This window comes from Ascaphus truei, chromosome 19 (assembly GCF_040206685.1).
Source record: "Ascaphus truei isolate aAscTru1 chromosome 19, aAscTru1.hap1, whole genome shotgun sequence".
Classification (NCBI taxonomy): domain Eukaryota; kingdom Metazoa; phylum Chordata; class Amphibia; order Anura; family Ascaphidae; genus Ascaphus; species Ascaphus truei.
In genome coordinates this window covers 19,823,826-19,841,014 of record NC_134501.1, presented here as the reverse complement: position 1 = coordinate 19,841,014, position 17,189 = coordinate 19,823,826, and the positions used below count along the sequence as shown (strand labels likewise).

The 17,189-nt window shown below is 45.4% G+C and overlaps 1 protein-coding gene across 1 annotated transcript in view; it reads right to left on the bottom strand.

The window, feature by feature from the left end:
• Positions 1-17,189, bottom strand: part of CDH5 (cadherin 5) — a 45,259-nt gene that overhangs the window by 15,502 nt on the left and 12,568 nt on the right. The window contains exons 2-6 of the mRNA XM_075576760.1: positions 10,287-10,508; positions 4,484-4,772; positions 3,270-3,386; positions 1,306-1,473; positions 678-865 (exon numbers count right to left, since the gene is read on the bottom strand). Coding sequence (XP_075432875.1) covers positions 678-865; positions 1,306-1,473; positions 3,270-3,386; positions 4,484-4,772; positions 10,287-10,487 — 963 coding nt within the window. The 5' untranslated portion in view covers positions 10,488-10,508. The remainder of the gene's footprint in view (positions 1-677; positions 866-1,305; positions 1,474-3,269; positions 3,387-4,483; positions 4,773-10,286; positions 10,509-17,189) is intronic.

Below are 17,189 nucleotides of genomic sequence, written 5' to 3'. Positions count from 1 at the left end.
AGGTCCGAGAATGAACCTTTCTGGGAATTTATTTCAAATTTAGTTCGGATTCGAAAGTTTGTTAGTGTGGTACCGTACAAAATGGATTATTGGAACTCTTGGTCTCCAATACGAAGAATATTCTCGATTGTTACATGTGTTTACTTAGTACTGCTTTATACTACAGTATGTTTATTGCAGGGTCATACTTAAAGTGATGATGCTTTTTATCTGGATCTAATAAGTCTGGGTGTCGCACTAATAAAAGGTCCCCCCTTAATAGTGGGGCGTTTTGGAATTTAAAAGTGCAATCTATTAAAAAAATGTAGACATATTATTATTATTTTTTAACATTTTTTCATTCCCCCAATGAGAAATATAATAAGAACTTGATTTAATCATTAGGAAGCAACAAGGAACGTACTTTTCGTATACACTAAAAAGATAATTTTGCCCTCCAGTGGGGGAAAAACAAACAAAAATATTAACATTTCTCTGGAATTGGGTGTGATTAGCATTCAAATGCAAAAATATTTTGGAACGTTCATAAATCTAAGAATATTTAAGATGGCATAAACAAGTATTTTTTTTACTCATTTACTGCCAGAGAGACCTGGAATGTGTGCAAAGGGTTATAGGTAATATTTCCACCTCCCACAATGCACCTGTAATCACAGCAGATCCCAAGGGGACGATACCTTTGTTATTATCAGGATTCCTTCATTGGTCAGCGCGTTTGTTGTGACTGAAAACGTGTCCCGGAAATCTCTTGTGACGAAGCTGTACTTCGTGTTTCTGTTCTGTGGCTCATCGATGTCCTCCACCTTCATCCTTCCAACTTCCCCGCCAACTCTCAAATTCTCCGGCGCATTGAAAATGAACTTGTCTGCGGGCAAAGGGAGAAATCCATAGTGGGCTTGGATATTGAATCTGTCTGAGACTGAATGCTACGTGGACTGGAGTAACCAGGACCTCGGACACCTTATCTCCTGGTTCAAGGATCCAAATGAAATGGCCAACAAACCGCTGATAAACGGAATGTTGATACTATGTTTCCATTATTCATTGGCAGTAGTGACCTTTGTGAACATTTGGGGTGGGGGGTTTTGGCCTTAAAGGAGGGGATATCAAGATACTGACACACTGCATGACATTAATAACATGGACATGTTTCATACATCGTGGGTTCTTTATTACATTGCGACAGTGCAGATCAGGAAACTATTGCGCGGAAAAACGCCCATTGAAGTTACCATCGCATTCGAATGGCTACCTTTCCATGTCTCCCCCTCACCCTCCACTCCGAGTGCCATATCTATGACTTACTTTGTGTGAAGGTTGGAAAGTTGTCATTGATGTCACTCAGAGTGATGATGACACTGGTCGTGCTTGAGAGGCCCCAGTTCTGCCCTGGAGAATCTCTGGCCTTCACAACTATTTCATACGTAGACTGCTTCTCTCTGTCTAAATTGGACACCGCTGTGAAAATTTCTCCTGCAAAGGCAATGAGGTAAAGGGGAAAGTGCATGAGGATAATGCCGTTTGCTCTTTGTCACAGTACAATCATTTTCTCTTGTGCCAGTTTTACATGTAAGACATTCCCTCTGCTGCTGATCTCTTGAGCTCAGAGGTTAATGCCAACTCAGACCTGGAGGATTTTAATTGAGGCAAAGCAAAAAGAGAACAGGGGCAGAGATGAACAATGTAATATGTCCCATTATACCATTATCCCAAGCAACTCATCCGTATCTGCTCCTATAAAAACTCTACTCAATCCTCTCTCCTCCTCTAACTGCTCCCTATAACTCCTCCTCTATCTGCTCCCTATAACTCATCATCTAGCTGCTCCCTATAACGCCTCCTCTAGCTGCTCCCTACAGTATAACCCCTCCTCTAGCTGCTCCCTATAACTCCTTCTCTAGCTGCTCCCTATAACTCCTCCTCTATCTGCTCCCTATAACTCATCATCTAGCTGCTCCCTATAACTCCTTCTCTAGCTGCTCCCTATAACGCCTCCTCTAGCTGCTCCCTATAACTCCTTCTCTAGCTGCTCCCTATAACTCCTTCGCTAGCTGCTCTCTGTAACTCCTTCTCTAGCTGCTCCCTATAATTCCTCCTTTAGCTGCTCCCTATAACTCCTCCTCTATCTGCTCCCTATAACTCATCATCTAGCTGCTCCCTATAACGCCTCCTCTAGCTGCTCCCTATAACTCCTTCTCTAGCTGCTCCCTATAACGCCTCCTCTAGCTGCTCCCTATAACTCCTTCTCTAGCTGCTCCCTATAACTCCTTCTCTAGCTGCTCTCTGTAACTCCTTCTCTAGCTGCTCCCTATAATTCCTCCTTTAGCTGCTCCCTATAACTCCTCCTCTATCTGCTCCCTATAACTCATCATCTAGCTGCTCCATATAACTCATCCTCTTTCTGCTCCCTATAACTCATCATCTAGCTGCTCCCTATAACGCCTCCTCTAGCTGCTCCCTACAGTATAACCCCTCCTCTAGCTGCTCCCTATAACTCCTTCTCTAGCTGCTCTCTGTAACTCCTTCTCTAGCTGCTCCCTATAACTCCTCCTTTAGCTGCTCCCTGTAACTCCTCCTCTAGCTGCTCCCTTTCACTAATCCTCAGCTCGGTATTTTTCTGCCAGGGTGCCTAGGAATCTTTGAGTTCTGCGGGCATTTCAGTTCATTTGAAAATTATGCCAAATACAGGAGAATTTACAATGCATCTGATCTCAGACACAATAATAGAGAGGTTTGGGGCTTCCTTACAATGCACCTGATCTCAGACGCGCTATTAGAAAGGGTTGGGGGTTCCTTACAATGCACCTGATCTCAGACGCGCTATTAGAGAGTGTTGGGGTTCCGCAAACTTTCACAATATAATTATAGGTTATTTCACGAAAAAAAATGTTTAAAACCACTGATCTAGCTGCTCCTATAACCAGTCCCCAAATCTGTCACTGACACAAGGGGGGCAAAGTTGATGGAAAGCACGTTGATACATGAAACTGACGTAACATATACTTATCATCATCATGCCCATTTCTGACCCCTGAAACATACCTCTCTACAGTCTTCACACCAACTAATGAAACACAGGAAACCAGATACACCCAGATAGCCATGTTCTAACCAGACTGTGTGGCTGTGACGGCATCATAACATATTGCATAACAGTGTATACAAATGTATTTCAGTGGTTGGTAATACCTGTGTGATTATGAACAACCCCCCAATGGAAGGACCAGGGAAACCAAGCACATGTAATACGAAGCAAAGTCTCTTCTCACCATTGCTGCTGATCCTGAAGTATTGCTCTCCAGTGATGACTTGGTATGTTACTTGTGCGTTTCCTGCTAGTGTTGGGTCATCTGCATCCAGTGCTGTGACTGTGGTCACCAGGGTCCCTAGGAATATTCAGCATACAGTTATCACACTGTGTTTGTTACATTTCCTCCTCCGTAGGCGTACATTCTATAGATGGCTTTTGGGGGGATATTTTTCCCAGGCAAAAAAAAAAAATGTCCCAAACGGCTGCTTGAGCACATATAGAATTTACATTATACACAGTGTGTCGTTAGACAGCAAAACCTCCATTCCCTACAGGGACAAATACATTCCCCAAATCAGAGGAACGCCAGCATATATCTTTGGGGTGACAGCAGGGTCACTACACAGGGAATGACACGTTTGCTGAAAGGATGAACCAAAACATGGAATTTTTCCCCCATTGACTGTCACCTCCTCTGAATATGGTAATTACAAGGAAGTGCAACATACAATGCACATACATGTAATTACATTTGTATCCCAATGTATGTGTTTGTGTCCCACTACACCGCTTATATAGGGGCAGAACATCCCTCTCACAGGGGTCCCCATACGATGCTGTGAATCAGCTTCCCAGCGCTGGAGAAGAGATCAGCTCTATCCAAATGAATAGCAATACAATCCTCTCTAAGGCCGCGCTTATAGTGCTGGCGACGCGACCCATGACGTCACCCGTCGCCATTTGCAAAAGTTGTACTTGGGTTTTGGGCGACAGCGACGTCATTAAAGGGGAGGGCAGAGGCACGGAGAAGCTCCCGATTGGCCGCAAGGGGAGACCGTCGCCGAAAAAATAAAATAACAGTGACTACCACATTTCTAGTAGCGCTGTCACTCCGTCTCGTGCACTATAAGCGCACGCGACGGCGACAATGCATTTATTTTGCCACAACGCAACGTCGCCGGCACTATAAGCGCAGCCTAACACAGCGCCCCTGTATTCCACGCATGTCAGTAGCACTGGTCCTGGTATTGTCTAGCTCCCTTCATTGGGAAATTCATTAAACTGCGCCAATGCCATCCAAGTCAATGGGAGTTTCCGGGTGATGGTGTCCCGATCGGCACTATCGCAGTTTAATTAATAACCCCTTCATGTATCTGATGTTGTACAGCACTGAGTGCAGGTACAACACTATATGAGTAAAGAAAAATAATAATATTTGTATCAATGACGTACCCACATCCGACATCTCTGGAACAGAACCATTGAAAACATGGTGGGTGAACTCTGGGGCGTTATCATTAATATCATGAACTTTAATCAAAAATACGGAGGGGGGCTCCACAGTTTTGTTGGTTGTTGTGTCTATGAGCAGCGCGGTCAGCTCGTACTGTGACTTCTTCTCTCGGTCCAGCCTTTCAAAGCTATAAATGTCTCCAGTTTTCTCATTAACTTTAAAGATGGTGTTGGCGCTGTCTCCTTTTAAAATGTACTTGGTCTTCTCGTTGGCCGAATTGGAACTGAGCTGTAAAACAGGGCTATTGTTATTAGGGGATAATTATCGATCTCGTCTGCTCCACCTCAGTGATGATCCCCCCACGTGCCGTAAAACCCACTTCAAAGATGGGACAGGCCAGAGAGTGAGAGAGAGAGCAGAGGCCGGGGCAGGAACAGCCATATTCAATTTCAGTGTACAGGAATACTCACTGTGACCTCGTTTCAACTCATTACACAGGTCATTCGCATTCATTCAAATTGGTTCTAGCATGCAATGCATTGCAGAGCTTTGCGTGTCCCTTTGGCCTTCAAGGGTTAATACTCTTTAGGTTTCCCAAATATGATATATATATATACAGTGGTCGACAAATCACCAAAAAATCTAGTCGCCGAACAAAAAAATCTACTCGCCACCTAATACCACACGTGTGCTGCTTGGGCCAATAGGAGCTCGTCACGATGTTAAATCCACTCGCCCGGGGCGAGCAAATGTATAGGTTTGTCGAACACTGTATATATATATATATATATAGGGAATAAATGAGAACAAGCACTCCGTCAGGTAAATCAAGGTGGGTGCAAATCCTGTATGAACATAATAGGCAATACGATACCGTATGAGCGAATATCAGAGGCAGCACTCCCCCTCGTGGAGTGCTGCCTCTGATATTCGCTCATACGGTATCGTATTGCCTATATATATACATACGTACATACATACATACATACATTCATTCATACATACAAACACACACGATGCATCATAAATATAGTTTTGACATACATAGGATACTGTAGATACATGACTTTTTTAGCCCCTATTAAAAAAGGTTGATGGGAAAACACCTAGAAATACATTTCTAGCACAATAGTGAGTGAGAGCCATCTCTCTGCACAATGTTACCAGCCTGTAAGGAAAGCTAATTCTAATTATATCACGTAACCTTTTAGTAGTGAAAGTAGCATGTGGTGAAACTCCAAGATGCTAATAAATCACTTCAGAGTAATACAGATACTACGTCTCAGGGTGTTCACATTGGGTATTTATTAGGTGCACTGTTCAGTTTGATCGATGCCTGATTCTTTCTTTTAGCAGCTTTAAGTTCAATTACACTGCTCTTTGTCTGCCTGACTTGAGTCCTATATATTTGGGTATTTGTGTCTGTGTGTGTATATGTATGTATGTATGTATGTATGTATGTATGTATGTGTGTATGTATGTATGTATATATATATATATGTATACATATATATATATATATATAGACAGAGGATGAGACACGTACTCAATATCAAGGGTAATAGAGGTGTGGTACTTAGCTGCCGGTGCGCTGGTCCTGGGGAGCGCCTGTAGTCCCAAATGTTCCAGTACAAAGAAGAAGAAGCAGGCACACGGTCTTACTCAAAAGGAGGTTTAATATGCCATAAAGTCCAACGTTTCGGCAGTCAAATACTGCCTTTCTCAAGGTGAAGGCCTTATTTGACTGCCGAAACGTTGGACTTTATGGCATATTAAACCTCCTTTTGAGTAAGACCGTGTGCCTGCTTCTTCTTCTTTATATATATATATATATTATGAGTTACCTCTCGTTTTCAAGTATGTCCTGGGCACAGAGTTATGGGGACAATACAGGGTTACATTAAATGAACAGGGTATACAGTACATTATATACAAGACATTGCATGCACAGTAAGAGATAGTATATGTTATAGACGTATGTAACAGTTACAGACCAGATTAAAACGTGAGACAGCCTTAGTTTTGAAAGAATTTAGACTGGTGGTGGCTGTTAGAGTCTCCGGTAGACTGCTCCAGGTGAGGTGCATAGTAAGAGAAGGAGGAGCGGCCGGATACTTTGTTGAACCTTGGGACCATGAACAGTCTTTTGGAGTCAGATCTCAGATAAGTGCTGCATGTGGTAGGGGTGAGGAGCTTGTGCAGATAGGCGGGTAGCTTGTCCAGAAAGTATTTGAATGCAAGACACTAAAGGTGAACGTTGGGTCTGGACTCAAGTGATCACCAATCTAGTTCTTTGAGCATTTCGCACTGATGTGTGTTGTAGTTACATTGGAGGAAAAGGGGCATATTGAATTGTAGAGGGTGTCTAGTTTGCCAAGGTAGGTTTGGGGTGCCGAGCCATATACTATGTCCCCATAGTCTGTAATTGGCTTTAGCATCTGCTGTGCGATACGCTTTCTGACCAGCAGATTTAGGGATGATTTGGGCCTATAAAGTACACCTAGTTTGGCATAGGTTTGGAGGTCAGAGTATCAATGTGCAACCCAAATGTTAAATGGGAGTCAAACCATATGCCCAGATATTTAAAACTAGCGACAAAGGCTAGGGTGGTATTAGAGTTTGTTCTGATCTGAAGTTTTGTTGTTGGAAGCTTTAGAAATTTAGCCTTGGTCTGAAATACCATCGTTACAGTCTTGTCAGTGATTAAAACCAGTTTATTTTGGGAAATCCAGTATCCAAGTCTTGAAAAATCAGATTGAAGTGTGTGTCCAAGGGAAACCCGGGCAACTGCCCAGGGCCCCCACTGTAGGGGGCCCCCATATTTTGCAAATGTTTTATTGGGTGAAGAAGTTAATATGGATTTTAACTGCCACCTAACAAAATCTTTAATAACTATTTAACTTGTAGAGTGCAGTGTTGATATAATGTTACATGTATTACGTAAATTGCAATATTCTTCACTCCAGTTGTAATAAATATGAATTATACTGAATGTATTATGATACTTTCATTGTCGCGTCATCGACAGGATAAAGTGACATTTAAATCAGTAATGCCCAACTTGCTTAGTTACTTCTAGGTAATCAAATTCAAACCTCCAAGGGGCCCCATTGACTCTCTTGCCCGGGGCCCCAAGAATCGTAAGGCCACATATAATATTGTGTCATCCGCATACATGTGTATTGAAGTTCCCTTACAGGCTATAGAAACATCATTAATGAAGGGTGGAGTTTCTGTAGCAGTGTTACGTTGCTTACGTCCACGCATGCACGGAGGAAAAGGGGAGCTTGAGCAGTGACATCATCGGTGTGAGACGAGGCGCTCCGAATCGAGGCCACGAAGCGGGGACACACGCTGAATCTCACCCCTATCTGCAGCAACCCAGCATCCTGCCACGCAAGCGGACGGCACATTGTACCACGTATATAGGGACTATAAGCATATTTGATTCAACTACCTCTAAGGACCTCCAGAAAAGATTGGATTCCGGATTAAATATCCCTATCCTCAAGGACCAATTGGACTTCTCTAACTGTCAGGTTATTCACCAGATAGTGCGCCAAGGACATTTATGTTTATTGTATGTTTTGTAGTGTTTGTTCAGTATGATACTTTCATTGTCGCGTCATCGACAGGATAAAGTGACATTTAAATCAGTAATGCCCAACTTGCTTAGTTACTTCTAGGTAATCAAATTCAAACCTCCAAGGGGCCCCATTGACTCTCTTGCCCGGGGCCCCAAGAATCGTAAGGCCACATATAATATTGTGTCATCCGCATACATGTGTATTGAAGTTCCCTTACAGGCTATAGAAACATCATTAATGAAGACTGAAAAAAGTAGGGGCCCCAGAACAGAGCCTCACGGGACCCCACAGGGGATATCCAGGGGGTTGGAGTTAGAGCCTGAGATAGACACATATTTGGATCTACCCAATAGATAGTAGTGAAACCAGTTTAAAGCATTTTCCGCTATTCCAGAGCACTGCTTCTTGTAACAAGATAACATGATCAACATTGTCAAAAGCCTCTGCACAATCTAGGAATATTGCACAGTGAGTTTTACAAGTTCCATTTCACACTGGATCTCATTGCACACTTTTACGTGCATCGTCACTGACCGGAGAGGCTGACCGGCAGAGCGAAGGAAAATCCACAGACGGAGCTTAATGAGTCCGGACCTGATGCATATATTCCTATGGCTGTGCTTCTGGACATCCCGGTCACCTACTCATACACCATTAGCTACAGTAGTTGTAAGTTCAATTTTCATTTGATATTTTATTGTTATGCGGATTTTACATGTCATACTCAGTTCTATTGGGGGACAGTTCTATTTTAATATATAAAAGTATACTGCTTCTTAATTTGCCTTTCTCCGATTTATTTGGTTGTGCTGCATTGTGAGCTCTCTTAGGGGAACTCACGCTACAGGAGACTGCGGAGTTCTCCAGCGGACGGCAGCAAGAGACTCGCAGTTCCATTTAAAACAGAGGACAGCGCGAGCGCGGATATCCTTGTGTGTGGTCACTGTAGTATTGGGCTTTTGCTAGTCTTGGTTGCCCTGTGCATGTATTCCGCAGGCATCTGTAGTTATTAAGCTGCTTGGTAGTGCCAGTTACTTTATATGGTTACACAAGGCATTCCTAAAATGGAATAGCACAATAAGGCCGGTTGTTACCCATGGAACGGTTGGCCCTCCGTACTCTTATTCTGCATAGTGGGGCATGGGTATCACAGAGATTTAAGAACTCTGATTGGAAATAATCAAGCGCAGAATCAGTTTCAGATATTAGGCTGATTCTGTACCAAGGGTAAAACCAGCTACAAATAGTTGTAGGTTAAAGTTCCTAAATGGTCTAGTGCAGGGGAGCAACTCCAGTCCTCAAGACCCTCCGACAGGTCAGATTTTTAGGATAACCCAGGGTCCGCACAGGTGCCTTAGTAGCAGGCACTGAGCCACCTGTGCTGAAACAGGGACTGATTTAACCACCTGTGCTGAAGCAGGGATATCCCGAAAACCTGACCTGTTGGGGGTTGGGAGGAGGTGGGGAGGGTGGGGGGTGTAATCACCACTGCTGTTGATCATTGTCACTACAATTTGGTTGTTGCTGTTATAATTCTGTCAATTTCTGTGCTATCAATGAAAACGAAACCAGGATCAATAACCCGAAGAGGTCAACAGTGTGGCAAGGTGACGTCACTCGATTATTATCATTAATATTTTGAATTGCTACTATTGTTCTAATTACTACCATTATTAGCACCATTGTTATTATGTTAATGATGTGATGTATATTGACAAGGTCCCAACATATTCTGCATAGCAGAGCAACTGGGGGTTTTAAAACATTACAACATACAGGAGGTAAGGAAACGCCCTTCTCCGAAGAGCGTGTGAGCTCAACGGAAGAGGGCATTTTTCTTACAGCCACAAGGTATGATGTGGGAATGAGATGTGGGGCGACCTGTCCTTAGAGAAGCTAAGGTGCACGCATGGCTGGTGTTAACATAGAGCAGGGTTGGCCAACTCCAGTCCTCAGGGGCCACCAACAGGTCGGGTTTTCAGGACATCCCTGCTTCAGCACAGGTGGCTCAGTCGTCATGACTAACTCTTGTTTGCAGGGGCCACCAACAGGCCAGGTATTACGGATATCCCTGCTTCAGCACAGGGGGGCTCAATCAGTGGCTCGGTCTTTGACCGAGCCACTGATTGAGCCACCTGTGCTGAAGCAGAGACACGGCGAGGTAGAGCCACGAGGAAGAAAAGATTATGAGTGGGATAGCCTGCCACACTCTCACCTTTCCAACGATATGCGGCAGATTTGAGATTTGCTCCTCTAAGATGAACATCTGATTCCACATCCAATCTCTCTTGACGCGCCGGGAGGCGCCGCGGTCTCCTGAGCGACGTTCTGCAGCGTTTGCGTTCGCCTCATGACCCAGGACCAACGGGGACGAGACGTACGCCGCGACCAGGAGCTGAACCCACAGCAACTTCATCTTCCCTGCAGGCCCAGCGATCTGCAAGACAGCGCACAGTGTTACGATCTTGTGTCTTTAAAACTAACAACATCTGTCCGCAATGCATCGCAAGCACATCTGGCAGGAGACGTCTCAATAAATACAAATATCCTGGCCCCACACTTCACACCCAGGTTTTTGTGATATCCGTGGTGTGATAAAAAGCAGCAGAGTACATGCACATTCCCTGCCCCACCCATCTTTCTCTCCATCACGTGTTATTATGATCAGTTGTTTTTAATATTCCCTTTGGCACGTGTGTGCGGCCTCTGGCCGGGAGCCCTCTGATGATCACAGACCTCTCATATCAGCGACTTTTAGGCCCATGCTTTATCCAACAACTGTTTTATCTCCTTGATAAAGTACGAAACGCGTAGGAGGCTTTTCCTCTATGCCATTGTCTTCCTAATAAATCCTATTTTTTTGCATTACCTGGACCCTTCTCCTTCATTTTTTGCCCATGCGCTAAATCTCATCTCATCTCTGGACTTCATTTTCGGGAGCTGCACGTCTTCTCCAGTAGCAGGATGTGGGGGATTGTGAGTACATATTGAATTGGACACTCCTGATGAATCAGAGGGGTTGGGATCATTTCTCATAGACCCTGATTTCAGGGGCTCTGTGTCATCTCTAGTGTTTCATGGACATACTCACTTCAATTTTATATATGATTGTGGTTTCACTCACTTTTCCTAAATTCTGGAGTTATTCCTCAGCATTGGCCCTGTATTAGAACGCCCTTACCACGTTTTATATCCACATTTATCCATGGAGCACACAACTGTTTATCTCGCAGGCGCAGGGCGGCTTCTCTTAGCTGTTTTGCAAAGTCTAAAGCGTAAGCTGATTTACACGTGCTTAACCCCATAATGTAGAAAGGAAGATCGGGGAGGGGCGCTAAACTCCAGTTTTCAAGCCACTCCCCCCCCCAAAGGTCAGGTTTTCAGGATATCCCAGCTTCAGCAGAAGAGGCTCAATCAGTCCCTGCTTCAGCACAGGTGGCTCAATCAGAGGCTCACTCCATAACTGAGCCTCTGATTGAGCCAGCTAGATATCCTGAAAACTTGACCTGTTGGGGAGGGGGGGGGGGGGGGGGGGGAGGGGGGTTAAGGGGCTTGAGGACAGGAGTTGAGCACTCCTGCAGTTAGGTGACTTCTCCACAGTCAGCCAGACATAATTCCAGAGCCTCAATATACACACCCCTGCCCTGTCCTTGCGGAAACAGATACTGCGTAAGGATAGAACCTTCCCTGCCTACTAGAGCAATGGATTCCTTGCTCCTTCCGCAGTGAAAGGGTTAATAATTTGTGGACAAACAGAACATCCTTTTCAATGCATCTGTAGCGTCTTCCCTGTTTTACCTCCATTGATGGCACCTACAATTGTATAGGAAGCAGGGGGTCTCTGAAGCCGAACCGCATTTATTTCAGCTTTGGGGACCCCCTGCTTCCAGAGATACTTACCCTAGAATATGCCCCAGGTACTGTCCTGTCTCCTGCAGGGGGGGAAAAATGGTGGTTTAAATTCCCGGCATCTAAAGCGGCCAATCGGAAGTCGTAATGTCATCCATCACGGCTTCTTATTGGTCTGCGTGATGTGGGGTTTATTAAAGCAGCAGTCCAAGCTGCCAGGGGTTTTTTTTTTTTAATTATTTTTTCCCCTTTAATATGTGCAGCAATACAATCTACACAATGATAAGTAATTAGCCAAATTGCCGATCGATCTCCTGTGATCGATCGGCGAAGATTCGGCTCGGGGGTTCACTAAATGGCTGTCAGAGCAGCAGAAGAGGACCAAAGATGCAAAGTTCTGTGGGGAAGATCATGTGACCAGGCAGCCACTAGATACATTTGGTGCACTGCTAGAGAAAGGGCAGGGCTCAAACAGGGGTGTGCCAGAGCCTGTTTCAGAAGAGGAAGGGGATGTGACTTTGGAAATGGTTGCTATAGAAACAGAAAATGCTTGTTACATTATAATACATTAAAAATGTAATTCGGAGTTGTTTAAAAAAAACAAATGCTACAAGTATTTTCTCATAGTACAGAACTGATTTATTTAAAAAAAAACACACATGTAGGTTATTGTTTGGTCTGCAGCTTTAACTTGCATCAAGAACCAGAGACACCTTTGGAGGTAACTATCTAAGAAAGCAGAGGGTCGCTGAAGCAGAATTTATTCAGCTCCGGAGACCCCCGCTTTATATAAAAGTATAAGGGGTAATTTTCATGAAATTTTTTTTTTCCTTTAAATGCTTTACAGAAAAATATAATGTTTAAGACAGCCCGGAAATTCACTGGAAAGACTTACATTTAATTTACAATTCCCACATGAAAAGCTAATAAATTGTTAAGCCTTGCACATTCATATTATACACGTCTTACTAAAACTGATACTGGGCTTTCTCATGCAAGGTTAATGCAAGGTTAAATGGATACTAATATCGACTGGATTATGTCAGTTAATAAAAGTAAGATTTGACTCCAGACAGTAATATTTTATTAGTTATATTAGATATATTAGTATAGGCTAGGGGTAGCCAACTCCAGTCCTCAAGGGCCACCAACAAGACAGGTTTTCAGGATATCCCTGCTTCAGCACAGGTGGCTCAATCAGTCAGACTGAGCCACCTGTACTGAAGCAGGGACGGATTGATATGCATTTGCATGTTTCAGACAGGTCTGCAACGCTGTCTTTCCCCATTATCGCTTAGCACAGGGGTGCTCAACTCCAGTCCTCAGCCCCTCCCCCCCACCCCCCCAAACAGATCAGGTTTTCAGGATATCCCTGATTCAGCACAGGTGGCACAATCATTGGCTCAGTCTTCGACTGTACAGTGCATATAGTAATAGAAGAATACATTGTAATTGCTGAGCTACACGGACTGAAGGACATATATATATCTCAAACCATTGTATGTATGTCAGTCTGTCCGTCCTGTGTCTCCCTGTGTCTAGGGGCAATCACATTGGACCTTTGGCCCGTCGCTCCGCCTCAGGCCAATGAGATGGCTCCCTTGGCCCGCCCGCCCGCCCCCGCACACCTCTCATTGGCCGGTGTGGTCTAACAGAGACACACACACACACACACACACACACCCCGCCCAGGTAAGTAACTAAACCGCCACCTTCCCTCCCAGCGCACACCCCTCCCGCTGCCTCAAACCCCTGTGCCTCCCGCTGCCTCAAACCCCTGTGCCTCCCGCTGCCTCAAACCCCTGTGCCTCCCGCTGTCTCAAACCCCTGTGCCTCCCGCTGTCTCAAACCCCTGTGCCTCCCCTCCCAGCGCGAAACCCCTGTGCCTCCCGCTGCCTCAAACCCTTGCGCCTCTGCTCCTCCCTTCCCGCATTGCCTCCAAGCGCACACCCCGGCCGCTAGAGTCAGCGGGGGAGCGTCCGCACGGGAGCGAGAGCCCGGGACACAGCGGGGGAGCGGACAGCCGGCCGGGGGAACGGCCAAAACACGCTACCTCCCGCCTCAGATCCGCGTGGGAGCGGGCGGACGGGTGAAGGAGCGGCCGACGCATGCAAGCGCCCCCGTCTGCAGACGTCCACAACAGACGGAAGGTTTCGGGGGGGGGGGAGGGGGAGGGACAGACGACCGGCAGACAGTGGGGGAAGGGGGAGCAAACGGCCACAGGATACATTAATTGTCACTCACCTCCCGCACCCCCCCTCCATCCCCTCCCCCCCTCCCCCTCCTTCTCTTCCCCTCCCCCCTCCCGCCCCCTCTTCCCCCTCCCCCCTTCCCTCCCTTCCCCCCTCCCCTCCCTCCCCTGTGTGTGTGTGTGAGTGTGTGTGTGTGTGTATATATATAGATATATATATATATAGCAACTATAAATATTTACAGTTGCTTTATGCTTTACTGTGGAGGGTTTTTGTCACTTTTTTTACCCACCATAACCTTAATGACAGTGGTATATATATATATATATATATATATATATATATATATATATATATATATATATATATATATATATATATATATATATATATATATATATATATATATATTGTGTGTGTGTAGCCATGTATCCTCTTGGCTACTAATCTGCCCTGCCTAACACATAAACCCTGGTACCAGTGCAGGCAGTGTTAGGGTTAATCTGGGTTCCATTGCAGTAAACAACTCCCTTGAGTGGCAGGGGTGGGCTTGAGGCCTGTATGCTGCCCTATCAGGGGCTCAGACCTAGGACCCTCCCCCTGGGTACAAAAGGGACTGCAAATCTAAATTTAGTAGTTGTTGGAAGTGTGGAGCCACGGTTCTGGCCACGTTCCTTCCCCTCCTGAAAGGGAGTGGGATACTACCCCTTACTCCTGTATGTGTGTATGTATGTGTGTATATATATATATGTGTGTGTGTGTATATATGTATTTTTTGTTTAGATATATATCCAAGTTGCTTGGATTGCCTCTTTACAATGTGGGGATCGAGGAATTGAAAGTAACAAAAAAGTAACCATTTTAACAGCTAAACAAAGGTTTCATTTTGACACCTCTTAGGCCGAGCTTATAGTGTCAGAGTTGCTGCACACGCACGCACGTCAAGCACACGTCAGTAATTGGCTATAGCAGTTGGCCAAGCGCCTGCGCGCCTGCAGGCGAAGAGGCGCGTGGACGCGGCAGCGTTTTTGAGGAGACCATACATTTTGGATTTGTGATAAAGATGCTGGTGTTTGAAGTGGGACAGCTCAGTTGAAGGCAATCCTTTTGTCTATGCACCAGACACTAAAACTTAGACTGCTCTCCTGGCCTTAAAATCATAGTACAGGCAGTCCTCGTTATCCAACGTTTCACTTTACAACGAATGGCACATCCAACGCTAAGGGCCATTTTTCGACGCCGGAATGCGTTATCCAACACTCACCGCCACTGATTAACATGGGACACTTTACAACGGTTTCACTGTCCAACGCTACTTCCAGAACGGGTTCCGCTGGATAACCGATGACTGCTTGTATTGCATCCTTTATGTGGCAAAGTTTTGCACAAAGCCCAATTATAACCCAGCGTAGACAGGTATAAATCAGGGGATAGTCTGTGCTGGGACAGATGGGGGCTGCAGTTTCATATCTGACTTTGGTCGGTAAATACAAATGGTTTGTCCACTTCTTGTTGCTTCAATTAATTGTGTGATTCATGAGTCAGCAGGCCGGTGGCAGAGATAGATTCAAGAGTCCAAATTGGTTTGATCTGCAGATGATGATATTGCCGCGGTTCCAATGTGACGGCGAGACTCTGTAATCTGCCATGAAAACTTTTAACTCCAATCGCTGGTGGAAGGAAATAAAACATGTCAACGGAAAAGGGCTCTCATTGTATCGGAGATAACTCCAGTACGGTAGCATGATCCATTACTCTCGTACCAATTACTCACGGATAGGCAGAGCTGTATCACAAAGCATTCTGGGAAAGATGTATCAATGGAAAGAAAGCACAAAGGTTTGTTTGTGATGCACTTAAAAAAAAAAAAAAAAAATAGGTTTGAGGCAGAGAGGGTCTCCGGAGCTGAACTGCATTAATTTCACCTCTGGGGACCGCCTGCTTCCCGAGATACTTATCTCAGAAGGGAGTGTCGGTAACAGCCCAGGCAGGGCTTGGTGTGGCTATCGAAATGGCGGTTTAAATGTCCCGCACACGGGGGACCAATAGGAAGCCATGATGTCACCCCCCTGCAGCTTCCTATTGGCCCACATGACACAGGTGCTTTAAACATCGCAGAGATACCAGCAGCAGCTTCTGAGGTAAGTATCTCTGGGAACAGGGGGGTCCCCCGAGCTGAAATTAATGTGGTTCAGCTCCGGAGACCCCCTGCTTCAATCCTATTAAAAACAAACAAAAAAAACAGAACGTGTCCCCAAGAGAGCTGCTTTAAATCAAGAGTTTCCCACATGTGATGCAAATTGGAAGCCAGAGGCGCTGCCATCTCCCTCTAACTAACCGTCTATTTTTTAGGCTGGGAACAGGAAGGTGATCTGGAGCTGAACCCCAAGAATATCAACTGCGACGGGGGCCATCTGTCCCCAGATATTTATCCCCCCCCCCTCCTGGAAGTAGATTTCAACCAGGTAACTCCCCCGGAAAGTATCTCGTGATTCAGGGAGGGGTGTTCCCAGAGATGAAAATAGTGGGGTTCAGATCAGAAGCTACCCCCACTTTCCATCTATTAAAACATGTGGGGGTAAGAAAAAAAATGGGGTAAAGGGTAAATCAGCGTCGGTGTGAGGAGGCGCGAGGAGGCGTTGCATAACGCAGGTTAGAATGAGATGTATCAAACTGCATCACACAGCAAGGCAACTTTAATCCAATTCAGATGTATAAAAGCGAACAAAGTGATGCAATGATTATACATCTCATTCTAATCTGTGTCATGTATCGCCTCCTCGCACTCACGCTCTCTAATTCACAGGCTGACGGGGAGGCGGTCGCTGGAGCAAAGGCGCAGATACACTGATGCGGAGAGACGTAGGTACGCTGACGCTGGAGATACGCAGATACACTGACGCGGAGAGACGCAGATACACTGACGCGGAGAGACGTAGATACGCTGATGCAGATACACTGACGCGGAGAGACGCAGATACACTGACGCAGATACACTGACGCGGAGAGACGCAGATACACTGACGCGGAGAGACGCAGATACACTGATGCGGAGAGACGTAGGTACGCTGACGCTG